The sequence below is a fragment of the Oncorhynchus mykiss genome, chromosome 29 (genome assembly GCF_057628025.1).
Source record: "Oncorhynchus mykiss isolate SJ-2025 chromosome 29, ASM5762802v1, whole genome shotgun sequence".
In the NCBI taxonomy this organism is placed as follows: Eukaryota; Metazoa; Chordata; class Actinopteri; order Salmoniformes; family Salmonidae; genus Oncorhynchus; species Oncorhynchus mykiss.
This window is the reverse complement of record NC_143050.1, coordinates 23,827,990-23,852,134: the sequence shown is the minus strand read 5'-3', so window position 1 is coordinate 23,852,134 and position 24,145 is coordinate 23,827,990. Positions and strand designations below refer to the sequence as shown.

General features: G+C 41.8%; 1 protein-coding gene and 1 pseudogene across 2 annotated transcripts; both read right to left on the bottom strand.

Annotated features, from left to right (window-relative positions):
• Positions 1–1,831: 1,831 nt before the first annotated feature.
• On the bottom strand, positions 1,832–14,536 carry LOC110509855 (general transcription factor IIIC, polypeptide 5). Its single transcript, XM_021591014.3, has 11 exons — positions 13,357–14,536; positions 12,879–13,077; positions 12,335–12,533; positions 11,860–12,055; positions 9,978–10,082; positions 9,364–9,478; positions 9,156–9,236; positions 8,970–9,055; positions 8,762–8,844; positions 6,247–6,389; positions 1,832–2,108 (listed from the first exon to the last, which is right to left on the bottom strand). The coding sequence occupies exons 1-11, from the start codon at positions 13,576–13,578 to the stop codon at positions 1,957–1,959; spliced, it is 1,581 nt and encodes a 526-aa protein (XP_021446689.2). The 5' UTR covers positions 13,579–14,536; the 3' UTR covers positions 1,832–1,956.
• Positions 14,537–19,134: 4,598 nt separating this feature from the next.
• Positions 19,135–24,145, bottom strand: LOC110509347 (uncharacterized; annotated as a pseudogene). The gene is made up of 6 exons (XR_016493137.1): positions 24,127–24,145; positions 23,214–23,383; positions 22,826–23,048; positions 20,703–20,840; positions 20,345–20,502; positions 19,135–19,850 (listed from the first exon to the last, which is right to left on the bottom strand). The product of XR_016493137.1 is annotated as an uncharacterized LOC110509347 (transcript).

The following is a 24,145-nucleotide window of genomic DNA, read 5'->3' as shown; positions in this document are numbered from 1 at the left end:
TGGAAATAATTGTGTTTGACCAGATACAATGCTATTTTACTGTAAACAAATTGACAACAGACTTTCAGCACGCTTATAGGGAAGTACATTCAACAAGCACAGCACCTAAACAAATGACTGATGATTGGCTGAGAGAAATCGATGCAAAAAAATATTGTGGGGGCTGTTTTATTAGACTTCAGTGCGGCTTTTGACATTATCAATCATAGTCTACTATTGGAAAAACATATTTAGGACTAACTTATTCCTTGCCAGCCATTCCTTAACAAACTGCAGCTCTTTGTGAAATGTTAGTCATTTCAGTTGCTGCAGTAGCTGACGTGTATAGTGTTGAGTCATCTACATACATAGCAATATTGGCTTTACTCAGAGCCAGTGGCATGTCGTTAGTAAAGATTGAAAAAAGTAAAGGGGCCTAGACAGCTGCCCTGGGGAATTCCTGATTCTACCTGGATTATGTTGGGAGAGGCTTCCATTAAAGAACACCCTCTGTGTTCTCTTCGATAGGTAACTCCTTATCCACAATATAGTGGGTCTACCGGATGACTCAACACTGTACACGTCAGCTACTACAGCAACTGAAATGACTGCAACGTTTAACAAAGAGCTGCAGTTAGTTTCAGAATGGCAAGGAATACGTTCATCCTAAATATTTCAAAAAACTAAAAGCATTGAATATGGGACAAATTATTCACTAAACCCTAATCTCAACTAAATCTTGTAATGAATAATGTGGAAATTGAGCAAGTTGAGGTGACTAAACTGCTTGGAGTAATCCTGGATTGTAAACTGTTATTATCGAAACATATTGATACAATAGTAGTTAAGATGTGGAGAAGCCTGTCCATAATATAGCACTTGTCTGTTTTTTTTACAACACTATCAACAAGGCACTACAGTCCCTAGTTTTGTTGCACCTGGACTACTGTTCAGTTGTGTGGTCATGGTGCCACAAAGAGGGACTTGGCTCAGAACAAGGTAGCATGACTGGTCCTTGGATGTACACAGAGAGCTAACAATAATAATATGCATGTCAATCTCTCCTGGCTCAAAGTGGAGGAGATTGACTTCATCACTACTTACATGTTGAATGCACCAAGCTGTCTGTTTGAACTACTGGCACACTGTTCAGACACCCATGCATACCCCACAAGAAATGCCTCCATAGGTCTTTTCATTGTCCCCAAGGCCAGAAAAGACTATGGGAGGCGCACAGTGCTACATTGAGTCATGACTACATGAAACTCTCCCACATCAAATAACTCATGCAAGCAGTAAAATGATTTTAAAATAAAAATACACATTATGGAACAGCGGGGACTGTGAAGAGACACAAACACAGGCACTTGCACACACGTATATTTTGAGTCGTAGATCTGTGGTAGGAGTGGCCTAAGGGCACACAATGTGTTGTCAATGTATTGTAATGTTTAAAAAATTGTATAACTGACAATTTTGCTGGACCCCAGGAATCCATAATAAATACAAATCAGAGCTCATCTCGTTACTAAATATTTTGCAGCTCATGTAACTTAATCTATACAGTTTAGAGATTAGTTAGGTGTCAAGAGAATATGCAGACAGGCAGCAAAACAAATGGCATCCTGGGTGGGTATGGGCAGCAGTATGCATGGTGACAGAGTTAGACACAGACACATGCTATTTCAACATGTAAGTAGTGATGACGTATGCAGTGTTTCTTGTCACTTTTCCCATTGGTTATTGTTATGTGTACAGCCAGAACCTCACCAACTGATTATTGTTTATTGATAACTGATACACTTCTCCTGAATACATTTTTCCATTGTGGACAATAAGGAAAGATCACTCCTCAACTTAAACACATTTATTCACACTAATTTGCAAATACTTTTTTGTGTATGTTTGTATAGAGAACGAAGCAAGTTTGTACAATTCCAGTCCATTTCTCAGGGCAGGGGTAGACCGTGTCCTTCCTCACATATAATCCAGCATCTCTGTCTGCATCTCATTGTCACTCCCCTCTGAGGGATGAAACTCATCTTCCTCATTCTCCTCTTCATCATCCTCTCCACTTTCTGGAGTCTTTCGCCTGGTAATAGAACTCTCAGGCCCAGAAGAGTATGGAGCTGCAGAAAGCACAGATATACTGTATGATGGACTAAAACATTCAATGTCCCCATAATTGATTCAAATCTTACAGCAACAAGTCAAAAGATACACACAAACTCACTTATTTAATGGACAATTCATTTATGCACACGTTATCTAACATGCTATACTGAACAAAAATATAAAAAGCAACATGTAAAGTGTTGGACCCATGTTTCATGAGCTGAAATAAAAGATCCCAGAAATGTTCCATTCGTACAAAAAGTTATTACTCTCAAATGCTGTGCACAAATTTGTTTAAATCCTTGTTAACATTTCTCTATTTGCAAGTTAATCCATCAACCTGACAGATGTGGCATGTCAAGAAGCTGATTAAACAGCACGATCATTACACAGGTGCACCTTGTGCTGGGGACAAAAGGCCACTCAGAAATGTGCCGTTTGTCACATAACGCCACAGATGTCTCAAGTTGAGGGTGTGTGAAATCGGCATGCTGACTGCAGGAATGTCCACCAGAGCTGTTGCCAGAAATTGTAATATTAATTTCTCTACAATGTCATTTTAGAGAATTTGCAGTACGTCCAACTGGCCTCACAACAGCAGACCACGTGTATGGCGTCAAGTGGGCGAGTATTTTGCTGATGTCAACATTGTGAACCGAGTGCCCCATGGTGGCGGTGAAGTAATGGTATGGGCTCGGCCTAAGCTATGGACAATGAACACAACTGCATTTTAGCAATGGCAATTTGAATACACAGCAACCATAACGAGATCCTGAAGCCCATTATCGTGCCACTTATCCGCCGCCATCACTGCGTGCTTCAGCATGATAATGCACAGACCCATGTCGCAAGGAACTGTACACAATTCCTGGAAGCTCAAAATGTCCCAGTTCTTCCATGACCTGCATACTCAGACATGTTACCCATTGAGCATGTTTGAGACGTGTACGACAGCGTGTTCCAGTTCCCGTCAATATCCAGCAACTTCGTACAGCCATTAAAGAGGAGTGGGACAACATGGTACAGGCCACAATCAACAGCCTGATCAACTCTATGCAAAGGAGATGTGTCGTGCTGCATGAGGCAAATGGTGGTCACATCAGATACAGACTGGTTGTCTGATCCATTCCCCTAAGGTATCTATGACCAACAGATGCACACAAATTCAGCAAAAATAGAAACGTCATCCCACTGTTAACTGCGTTTATTTTCAGCAAACTTAACATGTGTAAATATTTGTATGAACAGAAGACTCAACAAATTTTTTATTTCACCTTTATTTAACCAGGTAGGCTAGTTGAGAACAAGTTCTCATTTACAAACAGAGTTACACAGGAAACAAACAAAGTCAATAATACAGTAGAAAAAGTCTATATACAGTGTGTGCAACTGAGGTAGGATAACAGAGGTAAGGCAATAAATAGGCCGTAGTGGCAAAATAATTATAATACAGTAATTAAACACTGGAGTGATCGATGTGCAGAAGATGAGTGTACAAGTAGAGATACTGGGGTGCAAAGGAGCAAAAATAAATCAAATAGATAACAGTACGGGGATGGGGTAGTTGGATGGGCTATTTACAGATAGGCTATGTACAGGCGCAGTGAGCTGCTCTGACAGCTGGTGCTTAAAGCTAGTGAGGGAGATATGAGTCTCCAGCATCAGTGATTTCTGCAGTTCTTTCCAGTCATTGGTAGCAGAGAACTGGAAGGAAATGCGGCCGAAGGAGGAATTGGCTTTGGGGGTGACTAGTGAAATATACCTGCGGGAGCGTTTGCCCGGCTGATTTGTAGGGGTCCAGGTTTTGCAGCTCTTTCAGAACATCAGCTTTCTGGAACTGAGACATACTGAACAAGTTCCACAGACATGTGACTAATACAAATGGAATAATGTGTCCCTGAACAAAGGGGGGGAGGGGGGGGGGTCAAAAGTAACAGTCAGTATCTGGTGTGGCCACCAGCTGCATTAAGTACTGCAGTGCATCTCCTCCTCATGGACTGCACCAGATTTACCAGTTCTTGCTGTGAGATGTTACCCCACTCTTCCACCAAGGCACCTGCAAGTTCCCGGACATTTCTGGGGGGGAATGGTCCTAGCCCTCACCCTCCAATCCAACAGGTCCCGGCCGTGCTCAATGGGATTGAGATCCGGGCTCTTCGCTGGCCATGGCAGAACACTGACATTCATGTCTTGCAGGAAATCACGCACAGAACGAGCAGTATGGCTGGTGGCATTGTCATGCTGGAGGGTCATGTCAGGATGAGCCTGCAGGAAGGGTACCACATGAGGGAGGAGGATGTCATCCCTGTAACGAACAGCGTTGAGATTGCCTGCAATGACAACAAGCTCAGTCCGATGATGCTGTGACACACCGCCTCAGACTATGACGGACCCTCCACCTCCAAATTGATCCCGCTCCAGAGTACAGGCCTCGTAACAATCATTATTTTGACGATAAACGTGAATTTGATCCCTGGTGAGACAAAACCGTGACTCATCAGTGAAGAGCACTTTTTGCCAGTCCTGTCTGGTCCAGCGACGGTGGGTTTGTGCCCATAGGTGACGTTGTTGCCGGTGATGTCTGGTGAGGACCTGCCTTACAACAGGCCTACAAGCCCCCAGTCCAGCCTCTCTCAGCCTATTGCGGACAGTCTGAGCACTGATGGAGGGATTGTGTGTTCCTGGTGTAACTCGGGCAGTTGTTGTTGCCATCCTGCACCTGTCCTGCAGGTGTGATGTTCGGATGTACCAATCCTGTGCAGGTGTTGTTACACGTGGTCTGCCGCTGCGAGGTCGATCTGCTGTCCGTCCTGTCTCCCTGTAGCGCTGTCTTAGGCATCTCACAGGACGGACATTGCAATTTATTGCTCTGGCCACATCTGCAGTCCTCATGCCTCCTTGCAGCATGCCTAAGGCACGTTCATGCAGATGAGCAGGGACCCTGGGCATCTTTCTTTTGGTGTTTTTCAGAGTCAGTAGAAAGGTCTCTTTAGTGTCCTAAGTTTTCATAACTGTGACCTTAATTGCCTACCGTCTATAAACTGTTAGTATCTTAATGACCGTTCCACAGATGCATGTTCATTAATTGTTTCATCGAACAAGCATGGGAAACAGTGTTTAAACCCTTTACAATGAAGATCTGTGAAGTTATTTGGATTTTTACGAATTATCTTTGAAGGACAGGGTCTTGAAAAAGGGATGTTTTTTTATTTTGATGAGTTTATGTATTCCCAGTTATGTGAAATCCATCGATTAGGGTCTAATGAATGTATTTCAATTGACTGATTTGAAACTGTTTGAAGTTGCCCGTTGCGTTTATATTTTTCTTCAGTATAGATGCACTCATTGTTCCCACACTTGCACACCGGCAGTGGGGAAGTAACCAAAACCTCAAACAGACAGACTGTTGTGTCCAGAGCTAGAGTAAAGTATTCTCATGGTGACTGGGCCTACAGCATGGTTAATCTTGGACCACACTAGTTCACTTCACATCAGGGATAGGGGAAGTAGGGTTGCTGAAGGTGTGGCCGAACCCCCTGGTCAGATGGGCGAAATAGACATCAACTGTAGGCCTATAACCTCTCACATGAAGCATAATATAATATTAACTCCTGCTGAATTATGCATTTCTTGCAGTAAATTCATAAACCAAATGTTAATTTTGTCTCGGGAACAGGAGCGTAGAAATGCTATCTTTTTCAGCAATATAAAAGCTGACAGTATTCCAACCAACCACATAAAATATGCATCCAAGAAGAACTACAATATTACCAGAAACAAGTTGGATCATTTTCGCAGCCTTTCATTTCCTTAAAACCAGTCAAACTGAGGTTCTTTGGACATTTTGAATAACAAAATTGCCTACCAAATGTTGGAAATTATATGTAAAAAGTATAGGAATAGCAACTATTTTTTCATGCACAACATCTGAACATTAATAAAAAGCAGCTTGACCTATGGGAAGGACTGTAGTCATCACTTGTTGTGTTTAGTAACAGTTCTATCCCTGACCAGGGGGTTCTCCTTCAACTCTTATGAAAGAACTGCAATTCAACACACACACTCAAAACCCCCTAAACACCATGAAGTCAAACTCTGCCAGGTCGATCATAGGTGAATGCTGCACCAGTGTTAGAGAGAGAGAGGTCTCACCTGACCTCTTGGCACGGATAACCTGCTTGATCATGGAGGACATGATATCTCGGAGGTCATCAGAGGTGTGGGACAGACACCAGCCATCCCTCTCGTCACACTCCTCCTCCTGGCCATCGTTCCGACTGATCACGTTCCTTATGCTGAGCCAGGAGCAGGGTCATAACATTTGACACAAACAGACAACATGCAGAGACCTTTGCCACTGCAATTCCAAAGGAGATTGGTCCAAATATACAGTGACTTCAGAAAGTATTCTCACCCCTTGACTTTTTCCACATTTTGTTGTTACAGCTGGAATTTAAAATTGATTAAGCTTAAGATGTTTTTTGTCACTGGCCTACACACCAAAACCCATAATGTCAAAGTGGAACTATGTTTTTCAAAATGTTTACAAATGAAAAGTTGAAATGTCTTGAGTCAATAAGTATTCAACCCCTTTGTTATGGCAAGCCTAAATAAGTTCAGGAGTAAACATTTGTTTAACAAGTCACATAAGTAGCATGGACTCACTGTGTGCAGTAATAGTGTTCAACATGATTTTTTAATGACTACCTCATCTCTGTACCCCACACACTCCCGAGTGGCGCAGCGGTCTAAGGCACTGCATCTTAGTGCTAGAGGTTTCACTACATACCCTGGTTTGATTCCAGGCTGTATCACAACTGGCCGTGATTGGGAGTCCCATAGGGGGACACACAATTGGCCCAGCGTCATTCGGGCTAGGGTTTGGCCGGGGTAGGCCGTCATTGTAAATAAAAATGTGTTCTTAACTGACTTGCCTAGTTAAATAAAGGTTAAATAAAAAATAAAAAAAAACATACAGATAATTGTAAGGTCCCTCAGTCGAACAGTGAATTTCAAACAGATTCAACCACAAAGATCAGGGAGGTTTTCCAAAGCCTCTCGAGGAAGGGCACCTATTGGTAGATGGGTAAAAAAAATAAAAAAGCAGACAATGAATATCCTTTTGAGCATGGTGAAGTTATGAATTACACTTTTGATGGTGTATCAAAACACCCAGTCACTACAAGGATACAGGCATTGTTCCTAACTCAGTTGCCAGAGGGGAAGGAAACCGCTTAGGGATTTGACCATGTGGACAATTGTGACTTTAAAACACTTACAGGTTTTAATGGCTGTGTTCCGAGAAAACTGAAGATGGATCAACATTGTTGTTACTCTACAATTCTAACCTAATTGACAGAGTGAAAAGGAGGAGGCATGTGGGAAATGAAATCACCTTTCAACAGGGCAATAACCTAAAACACAACGCCAAATCTACACTGGAGTTGCTTCCCAAGAAGAATGTGAATGGTGTGGCCGAGTTACAGTTTTTACTTAAATCTACATGAAAATCTATGACAACACCTGAAAATGTTTATCTAGCAATAATCAACAACCAATTTGACAGAGCTTGAAGAATTTTGAAAACAATAAAATCAGGAAATGTTGCACAATCCAGGTGTGGAAAGCACTTAGAGACTTACCCAGAAAGACTCACAGCATTAATCAATGCCAAAGAAGCTTCTACAGAGTACAGACCCAGAATTGTGAATACTTATGTAAATGAGATATTTCTGTATTTTTCAAAAAAAAAAAAATGTATGACTGTCATTATGGGGTATTGTGTGTACATGGGTGAGAAAAATAATACATTTAATTCATTTTGAATTCAGGCTGTAAAACAACAAAATGTGGAATAATTCAAGGGGTATGATTACTTTCTGAAAGCACTGTAGTTATGTTTAGACTGTATTATTAAATAAATCCAAAGAAAGGTCCCTTGGGGGAAGGATGTTTGGCATACCTTAGAATAATTAATAAAGTTAGGCAATTTTTCCACATTTTGGCCTTACACACACACCTTATTTTAGACACTACAACAATGACTCTATAGATGCTAAAAAGCCATTATTGGTGTCATGTTAAACCTTACTGTGTGCTCTGACCCGTTTAATTATTGAAATGAAAGGCCAATCACAGCCCTCCTTTAGGATTGCATATTTAGTAAGTCACCAGCAGAAGGAGTTCCTTTGAATCCATTTTCCCATTCAATATATTGGTGTTGCTCATAAAATGTATCATAACTTGAAAAGTAGCAGAGCACCAACTCTGGAAATGTTATGTACTTGTAGAGTATATTGTTTAAAACAATATGCCAAATAATGAACATCAAAAAGGGTACTTAAGAAATGTAGGTTTATATTTTTAAAGAACCATAAACGAATGTACAGAAATGGTATTCTTAATCTCAACACTAGTCATATTTCAGAGCACACAGTACTGTTTAAAATGACACTACGTCTGGCTTTGTAGCATCTACTGACTCATTGTTGTAGTGTCTTAAAGAAGACCTGGTAAGGCTAAAATGTTATACATCATTTTTTAAAAGGTATGCCAAACATCCTTCCCCCAAAGGACCTTTCTATTGATTCTATTTCAGGAAGATCGAAAACAAATGTATTTGGGCCAATCTCTAATGGAATCGCCCGTATACTATGTTAGATTTTACCTCTCCACATCCAGATCACAGAGCTGGTAGAACATCTGCCTGTGGGGGGGCAGGGTCCCATCTCGGAATATGTATGAGGAATCCTGGACAAACAGGAGACAGGGTAAAAGGAGGTCGGTCTCTGAGGTCTTATTACTGTGACATTCTTGTTAGTACAGTATAATATTTATAGAGTGAGTAAGTTGTGGGGAAGTCTATAGTCTCTTACCTTGAGCTGGTACCTGGTTATATTTGCACTACGTCCACCAGCAGGGCCCTCAGGAGGTAAATCTGTCACATTAGCAGCCTGGGGCACTGAACAGCAAAGAGGGACATTAGTGAGACAATCCTCACTAATACACACGGACACACACACGCAAGCACAGACACACCAGACATATACCCAGTTACCCACCTGCTTTGTTAAGTGTGATTGGCAGGGTATAGTTGAAAGTGCTCCTCTTGGCCTTCACTGGCATGTCATTTATAGTATATCCTGAAGACAGTCACAGGGGGGGAAAACACAGTCTCATAAAACAACGCATGATTAACAAAGGCTGTGGAATTAAATTGTCCCTCCAGATTAGATTGAACCAAACCTCCACCCTGCCCCCACTCCTCACCGTGCTTGGTACTGCAGCGGATCCTGAAATCCAGCACCTGGTATTTCTTGGCCTCTGGTGTCTTGCAAGGGTCGTAGCCAAATCTCACCCAGAGGCTCCTCCAGGGGCCTGTCACCTAGAGGATACACATATCAGATTTCAATGGAATTTGTATGGCAAATAAGAACAATGGGCTGTTCTGTTGACTCACTCAATGATTATATTGCGAGGACTCGTTCTGTTTTTCCCACTACACTTTTATTTAATATTCTATTGACCAAATAGATGTTCATGTTTGCGTCTTCTTTCTCTCTTGCCACCATCCACTTCTACTTCTCTCAAGAGGTTCATTTCAAGTCAAGTGAATTGAATAGGACATGGCATGTAAATAGAGAGATGCCCTATTTCCCTTTATTGACCCCCTGCTGGTCTGGGTCTGCTCACCATATAGATTAGTTAGGTGTCAGAGAATATGCAGACAGCCAAACAATTGGCATCCTGATGAATGGTATACAGGTATGTGACCTTGAGCTTGGGCTGTAGTATCCATGGTGACAGTTAGATAGCAGACATATGCTATTTGTGGAGGTGTGTTTCCTGTTGCTTTTTCCATTGGCTGGTCTAGGTCTCCTCACCATATAGTAGGCCATGATAGGGAGCAGCAGCTTCAGTTTATCAGGGTGGAGGTCCAGGTTGGCCTTGACCGCGTACCCGGACCAGATGGGCCGGCTCTCAAACATCTACACACAGTGTGGTTTGGGAAAAGTTAACACAGATGGGATATCAAAGCAATAGACTTAACATTTCCGATGGTATTTTTCTATGGAAATTGTACACATAGGAACATCCTTTATACATGGTGATGTGTAAAAAAAATTGTAAAAAAAAAGTTTTTAAAAAAATAGGTGGGCAGGTAATGCCAGTGATGTAGTTGTAAAAATGAAAATAAGCGGGTAAACTCTGATCACCGGTCGTGGTGAAAAAAGTAACGCTCCCTATACTTTCAATGTACAGTACCAGTCAAAAGTTGACACACCTACTCATTCAAGGGTTTCTTTATTTTTAGTATTTTCTACATTGTAGAATAGTGAAGCATCAAAACTACACATGCGGAGATCATCCGTTCACCTACTCTGCGTCTCACAAAGACACGATGGTTTGAACCAAAAATCAGACCAAAGGACAGATTTCCACTGGTCTAATGACCATTGTTCTTATTACCTGGCCCAAGCAAGTCTCTTCTTATTGGTGTCCTTTAGCAGTGGTTTCTTTGCAGCAATTAGACCATAAAGGCCTGATTCACGCAGTCTCCTCTGAACAGTTAATATTGAGATGTGTCGGTTACTTGAACTCTATGAAGCATTTACTTGGGCTGAAATTTCAGAGGCTGGTAACTTTAACGAACTTATCCTCTGCAGCAGAGGTAACTCTGGGTCTTCCTTTCCTGTGGCGGTCCTCATGAGAGCCAGTTTCATCATAGTGCTTGATGGTGTTTGCGACTGCACTTGAAGTAACTCAATGTTCTTGATGATGGACTGTTATTTCTCTTTGCTTATTTGAGCTGTTCTTGCCATAATATGGACATGGTCTTTTACCAAATAGGGCTATCTTCTGTATACCACCCCTACCTTGTCACAACACAACTAATTGGCTCAAGCGCATTAAGGAAAGAAATTGCACACATGAACATAAGGCACACCTGTTAATTGAAATGCATTCCAGGTGACTACCTCATGAAGCTGGTTGAGAGATGCAAAGCTGTCATCAAGGCAACGGGTGGCTACTTTGGAGAATCTCAAACATAAAATACATTTGTTTAACACTTTTTTGGTTACTACATGATTCCATGTGTGTTATTAGGGGCGGCAGGGTAGCCTAGTTGTTAAGAGCGTTGGACTAGTAACCGGAAGGTTGCAAGTTCAAACCCCCGAGCTGACAAGGTACAAATCTGTTGTTCTGCCCCTGAACAGGCAGTTAACCCACTGTTCCTAGGCCATCATTGAAAATAAGAATGTGTTCTTAAATGACTTAACTGACAAATAAAAAATTATTATTATTCTACAATGTAGAAAACAGTAAAAATAAAGAAAAACCCTTGAATCAGTAGGTGTGTCCAAACTTTTGACTGGTACTGTATTTCTCAACAAAAAGGTGGGTAAGCTGTTGGGCAACAACAACAAAAAAATTGGGTCAACTGTGTTCACCCTCCACTAGCACACTGGGTATCGTCATCAAGGTCTGAGAGTGTCCATTGTAATTGCATCTAAATCAGAGAGACCAAATACGAACTACCCTACAGACTAATAACGCTTAAGTAAACACTTCTGTCTTGAAATAGCAGTAGAATAAAAAAAACAAAGGCTCAAACTGAAAAAAAGCTATGTTCCTATGCATATGTGATTAACATAATAAAAAATTGTTTCAAACATGAAAACATGCCCCCCTGCTTTTGACTTCATGCAGTCTTCACAATGGCTTGTGAATAAACCTCAGTAGCCCAATGCAAAGTATACTAACCTCCTTCAGTTGTTCCTCTGCCTTTATGTCACTGGGGTGAACACACACTCTCTTCCAGTTGACCTTGGCAGCCTCCAGGGGCTCAGTGGGGATGTTCTGGTCATTAAAAGTGAGGAAGATGGCATTATGAGGCCGACGGGCTCGACTCAAACCAATCAGATTATCCCTGGAGACTGTTGGGGGACAATGGCCTTCTCTGCACGGAAGACACAAGACCACAATGGTTTAGCTAATAACCCCTACGGGTTGGCCAATGGCCAAATCTATTAGCACCTGCATCTTTATAACTAAATAAAGGGCTTCCTGTCTTGCTCCTGTTGTGGAACACACCATTTTGTTGTTGTTGGGAATTATTATGCATAATTGCTGACACACATGTTGACTTCCATTGGCATATTTGTTTCTGAGCTGAACACACTTCCTCTGATGAGGGTGAAACTGTGTAGTGTAACACTGCTCCAATGCCCCTGCTTACTTGTGTTGGATTTCAGGTCGGTAGTTATAGTCCACAGCACTGTCCAGGCGAGAGAAGATGGGTGGAGGAAGGAAGAGGGGCACAGGCTGCTCAAAGAACTCATTATTCTCTGGTTTACGCAAGATGATCTTATCGTAGAGGGATGTGTGTGAGCCGTCCTTTGCTGAATGCACCGCAAGATACTGGAAGTCTGCCATCCCTGCAACAATTCACAATATACACTGAGTATACAAAACATTAAGAACACCTTCCTAATATTGAGCAGCAGTATCAAGGCTTAAAAACCCTTCTTTAATCCATCTCCTCCTCTTCATCTACACTCACTGAAGTGGATTTAACAAGTGACATCAATAAGGGATCATAGCTTTAGCCTGGATTCACCTGGTCAGTCTGCCATGGAAAGAGCAGGTGTTCTTAATGTCAACAAATACACAATTAAGAGTAATAACAGCACAGAGCAGAGTAGGGAGGCAATGGGAAGGAATCATAAAGCGATATCAAGGGGTCACAGACACTCAAGTGTTTGAAGTTTAAGAAGTTGAACCTTGGAATTTGTATGTTGTCCCAATGACACCCAGGATGTCCATGCTGATTTGGGCTTCCTTGGGGTTGCCTTTACGCACCCTCCTTTTCATGCGCAGCAGCAGGTTGGTGGAGGGGTAACGGTTTCCACAGACAGGGTGACAGAACGGGTCCTGGGGACGAAAGCGAAGTTCCAACCGTCTGCTGGGGTCAGCATAGGTCTGTGGAGAAGCACTTCCTTTTTAGTTCATCATCAATATTATGAACAACACAAATAGTGGTGGTGATTATGGGAACAACAACATGTGAGTAGGTATGTATGTCTGAAATAGCTAACACCAGTTACCTACAGTAAACTAATATGGTGTGAATTATAAAATGTCTCATTAAAATATGTCGCTAGCTATATAAACATTGCAAGCAGAGTAACGTAGCAAGCTAGTGAATAAGTCGCGCATGCGCTGATCGGCGTGTGTAGCTAGCTAGAATTGCTTGCTCACCTTGGACATCCCTTGTATACCCCCAATACTTTCCAGCATCTTGTCCACATTGGAGATAATACCTGGATATTCCACACAGACGAGTTTATTGTCCTCTGATAGGGAAAGAGTCGACGAACTCTCAGGCACAACACTGGCAGTGAACGTCTCATCACTTGTGCTGCCGGAGCCAGTTATCTCTTTCATTGTAAAATTCAAATCGTCCAACCCCGATGCTGCCATCTCACCTTTGGATAAATAACTGTCACAGTTTGAGTTGATTGCGTTATTTGAATGCCTTTAAGTTGACTAAATAGCTAAACAATTTACAGATTGAAGTGTGGTTTTCTGATTCGTAAAAAGCTCAAACATTTCGACCAATAAATCCCTACGGGTGGAAACAATTGGACGTGTTTATAGTTCCGACCAGAGAGAATGATTAGACTTGACGAATATCGGCTATGGAAGAAGCATGTTTGATGTCAGCTCCAATATTTAGTTTATCCCTATAAACCTCTTAGGCTATATTCAGCCAGGTCTAATAATTCTCACTACGGTCAGTATTATGCGTGATCCTTGGAACAGCCCAAGTATCCTGATAGCACAGACCCTCAAACTAGATCTGAAGTCTAAGCAATTTCAAGCCAGAAGGGGGCAGGAGAGAGACAGACTAGTGTAACGATTGTCAGTCTGTACTGCAAGAAAAAAGGCTATACAATTAAGTTAAGGTCAGGTTTTGGTTTAAGCATCAGGGGTGTCCTTGTGGTCTCTCTCGTGCTGCTAACTTTCCTTCACCTACCAACTTCCCCATACTGGGCTTAAACTAGTGATCCTCTACTTGACATTCCAACAGGTTGAACCACCTGAAAGCTATCAACTGGATGGCTCCATCCAGGACATTTCAAGCTAACGTTGGCTGTGGAGTGAGTTTATGGCACGTTCTTAATTGCGTTACACTAGCTACAAGTCGAACGGACATTTCCACCACTTTATAAACAGTTATTAAGCTTTTAATATATATGCGCTAAAGACTTCATACACATTTTGATGTTTTATCGCTTTTGTTAGTCATACTGCACTATTCCTCGGACAGAAGATGGCGCCGACAGAGAAAGGCGATATCTTACGAGCTCCAACCCAACTTTGCCATTAAGTTACTTTTTTTCGTGTTTAGGTGGGCCATCTGGTACTCACTTCCGGTGTGCTCCCACGCAAATCAAGTACTGTACTTTGGTAAAAAGACAAATAAGGTTCCGTTTGCAACACTGATGTAAAAATGGTATCCACAAGTTCATTTGACTCTGGGGAAGTAGATAAAGGGACTCACTGTCAAAATCCTGAAATCTCCCTTTAATGTATACTTCGGTCTTACACATAAAATTGAAATGTTTGGATATTGTCTCAGATTGATAAAGCCACTTGTAATTTTCCTCACCCTATTGATACATTTTCTCTTGCCAACTTGAAATGCTATATCAGTTGTATCACCATTTTAAAAGTTTACTTTACGCTAAACTCCAATTTGGGATCCTGCCCCCAGAGTTTTCTTGTTATTTAGAAAAGGAGTGATCTGGTCTTGCTGTTAGAAACTTTGAAACAGTGGTTTGTGCATTTTGTTTCATGTCCTCCCTCAAGTGTGGTGTAATCTGTATAATCTCACATCCTCCATCAGAAAGAGAGAATCTGATTCTACAGAGGAGAAGTAATATTAGATCAGCAAAGCAAGTTGTGTTAAAATATGTTGGAAAGGCCTACAATTTAGCAATGTTCTATTTAGTGAAAGACATTTCTGTTTACTTTTTTAAAATCCGACTTCTGTGCCTTAAGGGCAATATAAGCTAATATGATGTGACTCAAGATAAACAGTATATGTTTTCCATTGGCTTCTTGTTTTTTTTGTAGGCTTGATGATGGCTGGTGTCCTTCTGATAGATAGTCAAGTCGTGAAACTTTTGTTTTGACGTCCTGTTTCAGTTTTACCACTTCAGATTCATTCCAACACAGTCACAGTGTATATTACAAATAACTATATTTCACTCCATCCCCTGAAATGGAGATGATTTTGGTGTGTAACGGCTGTTTGAATAAGAACCCTAGTGCCATGCTTTTCTAGAGTTGAGCAAGATAAGGCATTTGTACTTCCTGCGTCAGGACGTATTATGAAGTTCTGTGCTTTGCGTGAGATGAGACGGTAGAAGAGGTCATGCTGGGAGAAACAATTTGTCATGTGGTGTGGTGGAGCCGGGGTGTCACACGGAGTGGGATCTAGCACCTCTGTCTATTGGTCCGTGCTCCTGTGTCTCCCAGATTACGGCTGTGTTGGGTGCTATCTCTGTGGAGGGACTGCATTCCTCCCTGTCGAGCCGCTGGCATGTTTCCGACCGTTACAGTGTGGGGCAGCCATGATAAGACTATCACACACCCACCATTGCCCAGCAAGGCCTGCTGCATAGCCCCAGATTTCACCCTCTCTCTTTCCACCTCTTTCTCTATCTCTTTTAAATTTTCACTCTTTCCTTGTTGACCCTGCTCAGTCCTCACTCCTTTTTCATCTTCTCTCTCTTCCCTCTCTCATCTTCTCTCTCTCAATGCATCATGTGCAGTCAGAAGCCCATGCCTTGCAGCTGATTGTGTGGCGGTTGGAAAGGCAAATCCATTTTTGGATGATGAACTGCCTCAGAGCTGCATCGAAGATGGCTGCTGCCATTATTGTCATTCTGATCCACTGCACTCTTCCCCCTGCTAACTGTCATTCAAATGGTATCACCCGTCCGCCACTCTCATGATCAGAGACCTACGTTCTGTGTCTAGGCAAATGGAAGAAAGCTGCCTCAGTTTGGCTTATTCTTTAGTACACTAGTACAATAGCATTGAGAGTCAAGGCTAAACATAAACATGTACAAGTCAAATAAATTTAGCAAAAGGATGATATGAATGTTGTATTAGCAAAAGTAGATCAAATCAAACTTCATGCCTCTTCAATGTTTTACCTCTTCAGCTTTCCCAGCTGGGTTCTGGAGAAGAGCATGACTTTACCTTCATTTGATGCTTTACACAAACAAATAATCCACTCCCTGGATTTAAATAATGGTTGCCTTTTATCTTCTCTTCTTTGGTAATCTGCATGTGTTAGACTTGGCCTGGTCACTCCTCTCCTTCTCTGTCTCTTCTCTATCTCATATCATCCAGTACCTGGCTCTGAGGTCATAAACATGGATGATAGGGTTCTTTGTCCTTCAGTTGATTTGGAGTGGGGAAGTTCATGTAGCTAGGGATGTGTAACTTAAAAATATATATATATTGTCAATTCATACTTTCCATGGACTTTCTATGTCAAGCATTGCTAACTGTAAATATAATACTATATGACTGTACATCGATGTTATGGCTTCCATTGCTTGAAACAGAGTAAATACTCAGTGTATGCTAATTAAAGTAGTACATAAAATAGTACATATTTTTTAAGATATCCGTTCTTCAACATGTCTGCCCTAGCTTTTAGCCTCGGGCTGGCACACCTTTCCACCTTCCAACCCTTTACCAGGGCACAGACCAGGGATATTTTGCATACTCATTTGCAAGACAAATTTAATTAATCTTCTGGCTCTCCACCTGTGTGTGTGTGTGTGTGTTTGTGTGTGTGTGTGTGTGTGTGTGTGTGGTTAGGTTAAGAGTGTGTGCAGATGTGTGCCATGATTTTCTTGTGTTTTACAGGGTCTTTCTTGGCTGGGTGGAACAGATTTTGAGTTTTTTTCTTGTTTTCTGTTAATGTGTTTGTCAGTGTTAAGTCGGTTTCTGGTATCTGATTCCTCCATAAGCTTGCTGGCAAGGCAGTAGGCATGGGCCGTTAGACAAATTAGTGCTGCACAATTGAAAAGAAAGTAGTTTGCTTTGTTGATTTCACCTTTTGTTTCATTATCTTTTAGTTAAAAAAAAAAGAAATCAAACGAGGGGAAAATAATTTGTCTTGATTTAGCTTAAGTTTGTTGTTGAGCTGGAAGTGTTTAACGATGTTAATTTTAGCTTTACTTAGAGTGGACAGTTTTACATGGAAGTTCCAGAGAAACGTACAGTTTAGTGCTTTGAAGGATTAGGATGCCACTGTGCCCCAGGCCGGCACAGGAGATGCAAATGAAGAGGGGGAGGAGAGAGAGAGCATAAAAGCATACAATAATTAATATATGCTATTGAGACGTTACTATATTGTGTTGTTTTAATTAAAACCCTGCGTTGTGTTGTACTAAATGATAAAAAGCACTCACACACACCTGTATGCGAATGTTGAAAAGGGAAGTTCAGCTCAGGTGTGTGTGGGTGGACCTGGTCCCCTAATTGTCCCAGTTTCCCCCCAGGCTACAGTCTGGGCTCCACCCCTCCAATGCAGGACCCATGTCCTGTTTGTTTCGGCCCGCTCGTCCTGCTCCTCTCTCTGCCATTGGCTGCCTGTACAGCATTTTGATTTGCTCTGTACCCTCACACCAGGATGCAACCATAACTGTTTCTCCTGAGCACAACGGAACCTGTTGCCTGGGTTATATAAACACTAATTTGCATGGCATCACAGATTTGTTTACCAACTGTACCAGACAGTGGACAGGCTGTATGTTTCATTCCACAACCAAAACACTGATTTCTGTAACAAACTCATACTGCTGCTGTGACCATGTATGGGTGTTGTATTTTTCACCCCCTGAAATGACTTTCCTGCCAATTTCTCTGTGAGTGTTAATTTGGTGGTTTAAATCTGGAACCCTCCAAACAGGATTTCCGGAACACCAGGGAATTTATTGGAAGTTCATGGAATTCTGCTACCCTGCAGCATAAAGTGGGAATTGAATATATTTTTGTTAGAAATTAGAAAACAGTGGTAGGTCTAAAACCTCAACCTGATTTAACACATAGTTGTACTTGGCCAGCTACGTATACAGTATTTGATGACAGATTTTTACTAAGAAATGGTCTGATTTGACTGTAACAGCTTAAATGGCCTAACTGAATTTGGTGTTTGAGGAAGGTGTTGTGTCTTCATGAGAAGTGCAATGTGCATGTCAAAGCAAACCTGTCAGAATGGATGGGTGTGGTACAGTATGGGGACAGGCTGTCTGAGTACTCCATCCTCTGTCTGTCTGTTGTCATACAGTATATCCAATATCATAACACAGAGGGAATACACTTCTTCCCACTTGAAGACCAACAGTGTGACTAACTAGAGATGAAGTTGAATGTGCAGACCTTTGCTTACGGGTGTGAAGAACTGCATCATACATGGGGAAGGCCTAAGCAGTTTGTATATTAGTGATTGAGATTATGGAAGGATTAGGGGGATTGATCCTCCCTCTCCGCTCTTGGTGAGCATAATGGCATGCATGGACAGTCCATTCCTCTGTGTGACATTTGAAAACCCGGTGGACTTGAGATTTGCATGGTTTTCCAGGTATAGATTGGAATGATCTCTGACTGGTCATGCTAGAGATTTCAGCCCCAGACAACATGAGCTCAGCCTTGCAGAGGACTGCTACAGAGCCAGTTGGAAGACAGTCTGCATGCAATCTGCGCCATGAGTAAACGGTCACACATAAAGGCTTTACCATGAGCCATCTCATCTTACTAAGCTAACATGCTGCTTGCATTTGACCTTTTGACTGTTTTTTGCCCTTTTCTTCACAATGTTCGTCAACTTGTCACACGACAGTGAATGCATGATTATGTTAAATATGGGCGGAGTGCGAGTTGTCTTTTCTCCGCAAACCACAGTGATTACGAGGATTATAATAAAATCTCACCGTTATTTGGAGAGCATTTGTTCATTCGTACCATTGCTTCCTTTTATTTGACACAAGATTCATTTATAACTATAGTATGAATGGCAAACGCACTCTTTGTGAACATATGAAGCTTTTTCTTAAATACATTATGCAACAAATTCACGAGACCTATCTCTCTTCACATTTGACTTTAAAGGCCTCTGTCATAAGTATACAACATCATAATGCACCCAAAGGATATCAGTTTAATTATATTTTATTCCAAAGGGCTGTTCCTCAAGTGATAGCAAATACTTTATGAAAAAAATATCTTCATAATTTGCCTTGTCCAATTTATGCTGGTTAGCTGCTGGCTCTGATTGACTTAAAAATGTATTTTCACAAGAAGGATAAGATTCAATACGATATGTGTAAAACAAAATGATTGTGTCCGTAGTGGCCATTTTGTGTCATGATGCACCATGATGCTCACCACTAAGGCACATGTTTGGTCTTTCTTTCCCTTTCTTTGCTATGTTGTTTTGCTAAGGCACTCTTTCCTCTTCTTCTCTATCCATTGTTCTCAACCTCGTCACTTCAGGCCATGCTGGCTCTCATGGTGTCTGCGGAGGTCCACCTTGCGTTGGAAGCCCTTGGCACAGATCTCACAGCCAAAGGACTTAAAGCCTGTGTGTTTACGACTGTGTGTGATGAGGTTGGAGCTCTGGCTAAATGCCTTGCCGCACACCTGGCATTTGTGGGGCTTCTCACCTAAATAGACACATACAAAGACATGTTTAAACAGTGGCATTATCAAATCTATCAGAATCAAATATCACAGTTTCATTTTGTATTGATGCTCTTGCTGTACATGTAGTATATATCTGTACATGTTATGCATATATCTGTGCTGTAAAGTCAGTATCAGTGACTGGGAGGAAAGAATCGTGCCATTGTTAAGATTTGTCAAACATTCATTGTAGACATATTCCACCTGCACAGAGCTCCTTTCACAGAGGCCTTGGCAAAGTAGGAAAACCAGATATGCAAATCAGATGGACATTTGTTTAAGTTTATTTTTCTGATTCGTCGGCAGTTATATTACTCTAGGAAACCATTCATGTTAACAGCACCTAGAAAGCAGAGAAATACAGTGTGAGGCAATCACTAACATTGCTTTTTAGTTTTCTGAGAAATTACAGTACAATCAAATCAGTGGTTGGATCCCTAACGTTGATGCTCTGTGGATGCTCTTGTCTCCTCACCTGTGTGGATGTAGGTGTGTTTCTTCATGTCCGACTTCTGGTGGAACCTCTTTCCACAGTACTGACAGGGGTAGGGCCTGGTGTCGGAGTGGATGAGTAGAGAGGGTGGAGGAGCGCTTGAATGTCTTTCCACACATCTTGCATTCAAAACGTATTTTCTTTGTTTAAGGAAACATGTACTTAATTTATCATCTCCTCTAAAATATCATTGTCATGAAAGTATGTACCTTAGGCTACTTTTCTATGGAAGTATACACATAACTTAGGGCAATTTGGACAATGTGCCAGAGTACACATCTCTGGTTGTCTGTCTTGTCTCCTTAACCATCTCCAACAGGACACTGTGCATTGTGGGTACCTGTGAGTGAACGTTCATGTGTTGCTCCAGACTGACAGCATGACCAAAGGTTTTCCTGCAGATGCTGCAGCCGAATGGTCTGGTCCCGCTGTGGGAGCGTCTGACATGCACCTCCAAACCATGAGGGGTTGAGAACACCTGCCGTGGCAGAGGAGGACAGGGCTAGGAGGAGCTTACCATGAAGTCACAATGTCAATGTGTAGTCTTTTATTTATTTATTTATTTTATTTTTATTTCACCTTTATTTAACCAGGTAGGCAAGTTGAGAACAAGTTCTCATTTACAATTGCGACCTGGCCAAGATAAAGCAAAGCAGTTCGACACATACAACGACACAGAGTTACACATGGAGTAAAACAAACATACAGTCAATAATACAGTATAAACAAGTCTATATTGTCAGGTGCGTGAATGAGGACCCAAAAGCGAATTAACAAACAGAGTTTCTTTAATGATGAACACACGTGGGCTCAGATGGACAGGTAGATTCCGACAGGACAGGACAAGGTTGCAGCAAACACGATGATAGTCTGGTTCAGGCATGAGACACACAAACAAGAATCCGACAAAGACAGGAGCAGAAACAGAGAGAGATATAGGGACCTAATCAGAGGGAAAAAGGGAACAGGTGGGAAAAGGGGTGAATGAGGTAGTCAGAGAAGACAAGGAACAGCTGGGGGAAAGAGGGACAGAAACGGTAACCTAGTACGACCAGCAGAGGGAGACAGGGTGAAAGGAAAGGACAGAAAGACACAACATGACAATACATGACATATATACGATGTGAGCAAATGAGGTGAGATAAGGGAGGTAAAGGCAAAAAGGCCATGGTGGCAAAGTAGATACAATATAGCAAGTAAAACACTGGAATGGTAGATTTGCAATGGGAGAATGTGCAAAGTAGAAATAAAAATAATGGGAGTGCAAAGGAGCAAAATAAATAAATAAATAAAATACAGTAGGGAAAGAGGTAGTTGTTTGGGCTAAATTATAGGTGGGCTATGTACAGGTGCAGTAATCTGTGAGCTGCTCTGACAGTTGGTGCTTAAAGCCAGTGAGGGAGATAAGTGTTTCCAGTTTCAGAGATTTTTGTAGTTCGTTCCAGTCATTGGCAGCAGAGAACTGGAAGGAGAGGCGGCAAAAGAAAGAATTGGTTTTGGGGGTGACTAGAGAGATATACCTGCTGGAGCGTGTGCTACAGGTGGGAGATGCAATGGTGACCAGCGAGCTGAGATAAGGGGGGACTTTACCTAGCAGGGTCTTGTTGATGACATGGAGCCAGTGGGTTTGGCGACGAGTATGAAGCGAGGGCCAGCCAACGAGAGCGTACAGGTCGCAATGGTGGGTAGTATATGGGGCTTTGGTGACAAAACGGATTGCACTGTGATAGACTGCATCCAATTTGTTGAGTAGGGTATTGGAGGCTATTTTGTAAATGACATCGCCAAAGTCGAGGATTGGTAGGATGGTCAGTTTTACAAGGGTATGTTTGGCAGCATGAGTGAAGGATGCTTTGTTGCGAAATAGGAAGCCAATTCTAGATTTAACTTTGGATTGGAGATGTTTGATATGGGTCTGGAAGGAGAGTTTACAGTCTAACCAGACACCTAAGTATTTTGTAGTTGTCCACGTATTCTAAGTCAGAGCCGTCCAAAAATAAACATATCCAGGTGTTAGAATGGCCAAGTCAAAGTCCAGACCTGAATCCAATCGAGAATCTGTGGAAAGAACTGAAAACTGCTGTTCACAAATGCTCTCCATCCAACCTCACTGAGCTCGAGCTGTTTTGCAAGGAGGAATGGGAAAAAATGTCAGTCTCTCGATGTGCAAAACTGATAGAGACATACCCCAAGCGACTTACAGCTGTAATCGCAGCAAAAGGTGGCGCTACAAAGTATTAACTTAAGGGGGCTGAATAATTTTGCACGCCCAATTTTTCAGTTTTTGATTTGTTAAAAAAGTTTGAAATATCCAATAAATGTCGTTCCACTTCATGATTGTGTCCCACTTGTTGTTGATTCTTCACAAAAAAATACAGTTTTATATCTTTATGTTTGAAGCCTGAAATGTGGCAAAAGGTCGCAAAGTTCAAGGGGGCCGAATACTTTCGCAAGGCACTGTACCTTGTCACAGGTGATGCAGTGATAAGTTCCCGAGGTGGGGTAGTAGTGTGTGCTGCAGTCCAGAGGTTGCTGGGGTTCAGGGCTTTGGCTGACTTTAGCCCCAAACAGGCTGCTGGAGTGCTGCAGGAGGGAGTGGGGGAAACCCATCGGACAAAGGTCATAGGTACAGAGTCCCAGGTGTAGGAGGGCTTGTAGTATGCAGGGAGCTCTGCCATGTGAGCCTCTGAGGGTAGAAGTAATAAGAAAATTGACTCAATGAACACTTCCTCTGAAAAAACATTCCGAATCATATGTTGTCCCATTTAGGACCAATAAGGTTCTATTATATTATATTCCCAACGATTTTTGTCTCTTCACAACATCCCAGCCCAGTTGGAGGGTCTCTCACCTGATAAGTAGTATGGTGGTGGAGCACGGGTAACAGGTTGTCCTGTTGGGTTAGGGTGAAAGGGGACTGGCCGTTCAGGCTCCTGTTCATTTTTCATGTAAGAATAGGGTCGGGATGAGTGGGCTGACCCAGTGACTGAGGCCTGACTGGAGACTCTGGACTTTTTGGTTCTGACAAGATCAAATCAAATAGAATGTATTTTTTTTGTCACATGGACCGAATACAACAGGCATGGAGCCCTTTTCCAACAATGGAGAGTTAAAAAGTAATACAATAAAATGTTTTATATGAAAAACGTTTATCTGTGAAAATGTACATAAATGTACAGGTAACTGCGAAAATAAAGGAACCACTTGAGTAAGTGATGGATAGAAGGTATATTAAAAACAGGTTCTTCCACACAGATGTGGCTGTGGTTCCGGAGTTAATTGAGCAATTAAAACATCCCATTATGCTTACGTTCATGTATACAAATTCCCAGTTTCCCATTATGTTGGCAATCATGGCTAGAAGAAGACATCTCAGTGGTCATGTCCTAATAACCATACTAGCATACTAAATAGTAAGCAAAATAAAATAATTTTATAGTGTGCGAAATTTAGAAAATTATTTCAATGAACTGATTTCCTTATATGAACTGTAACTCAGTAAAACATTTGAAAATGTTGCGTTTATATTTTTTCTTCAGTATAGTACACTAGTATGGGTATTCGGACACGGCAAGTGACTTTGAAACAGGGGTCTCAAAGGGTTTAAAGTGTGTGTGTGTGTTGCCAGATCTCAAGCTAATGGAACACTATGGGAGATTCTGAAGTGGCGCCTGAGACAGACCAACAAACAAAAGACAAAATTATGTTATTTCTCGTGAAGGAATGGTGTCGCATCCCTCCAATAGAGATCCAGACACGTGTACCATCTATGCCAAGGCGCAT

Bases quoted from the DNA above. Each gene is read 5' to 3' on its own strand.
- LOC110509855 (XM_021591014.3), bottom strand. From the start codon at position 13,578: ATGGCAGCATCGGGGTTGGACGATTTGAATTTTACAATGAAAGAGATA. The intron at 8,845-8,969 runs GTAAGAGACTAT...CTGTTTGTCCAG, and splicing joins TAACCAGGTACCAGCTCAAG to GATTCCTCATACATATTCCG. The intron at 6,390-8,761 runs GTAAAATCTAAC...CTCCTGGCTCAG, and splicing joins TGTGATCTGGATGTGGAGAG to CATAAGGAACGTGATCAGTC.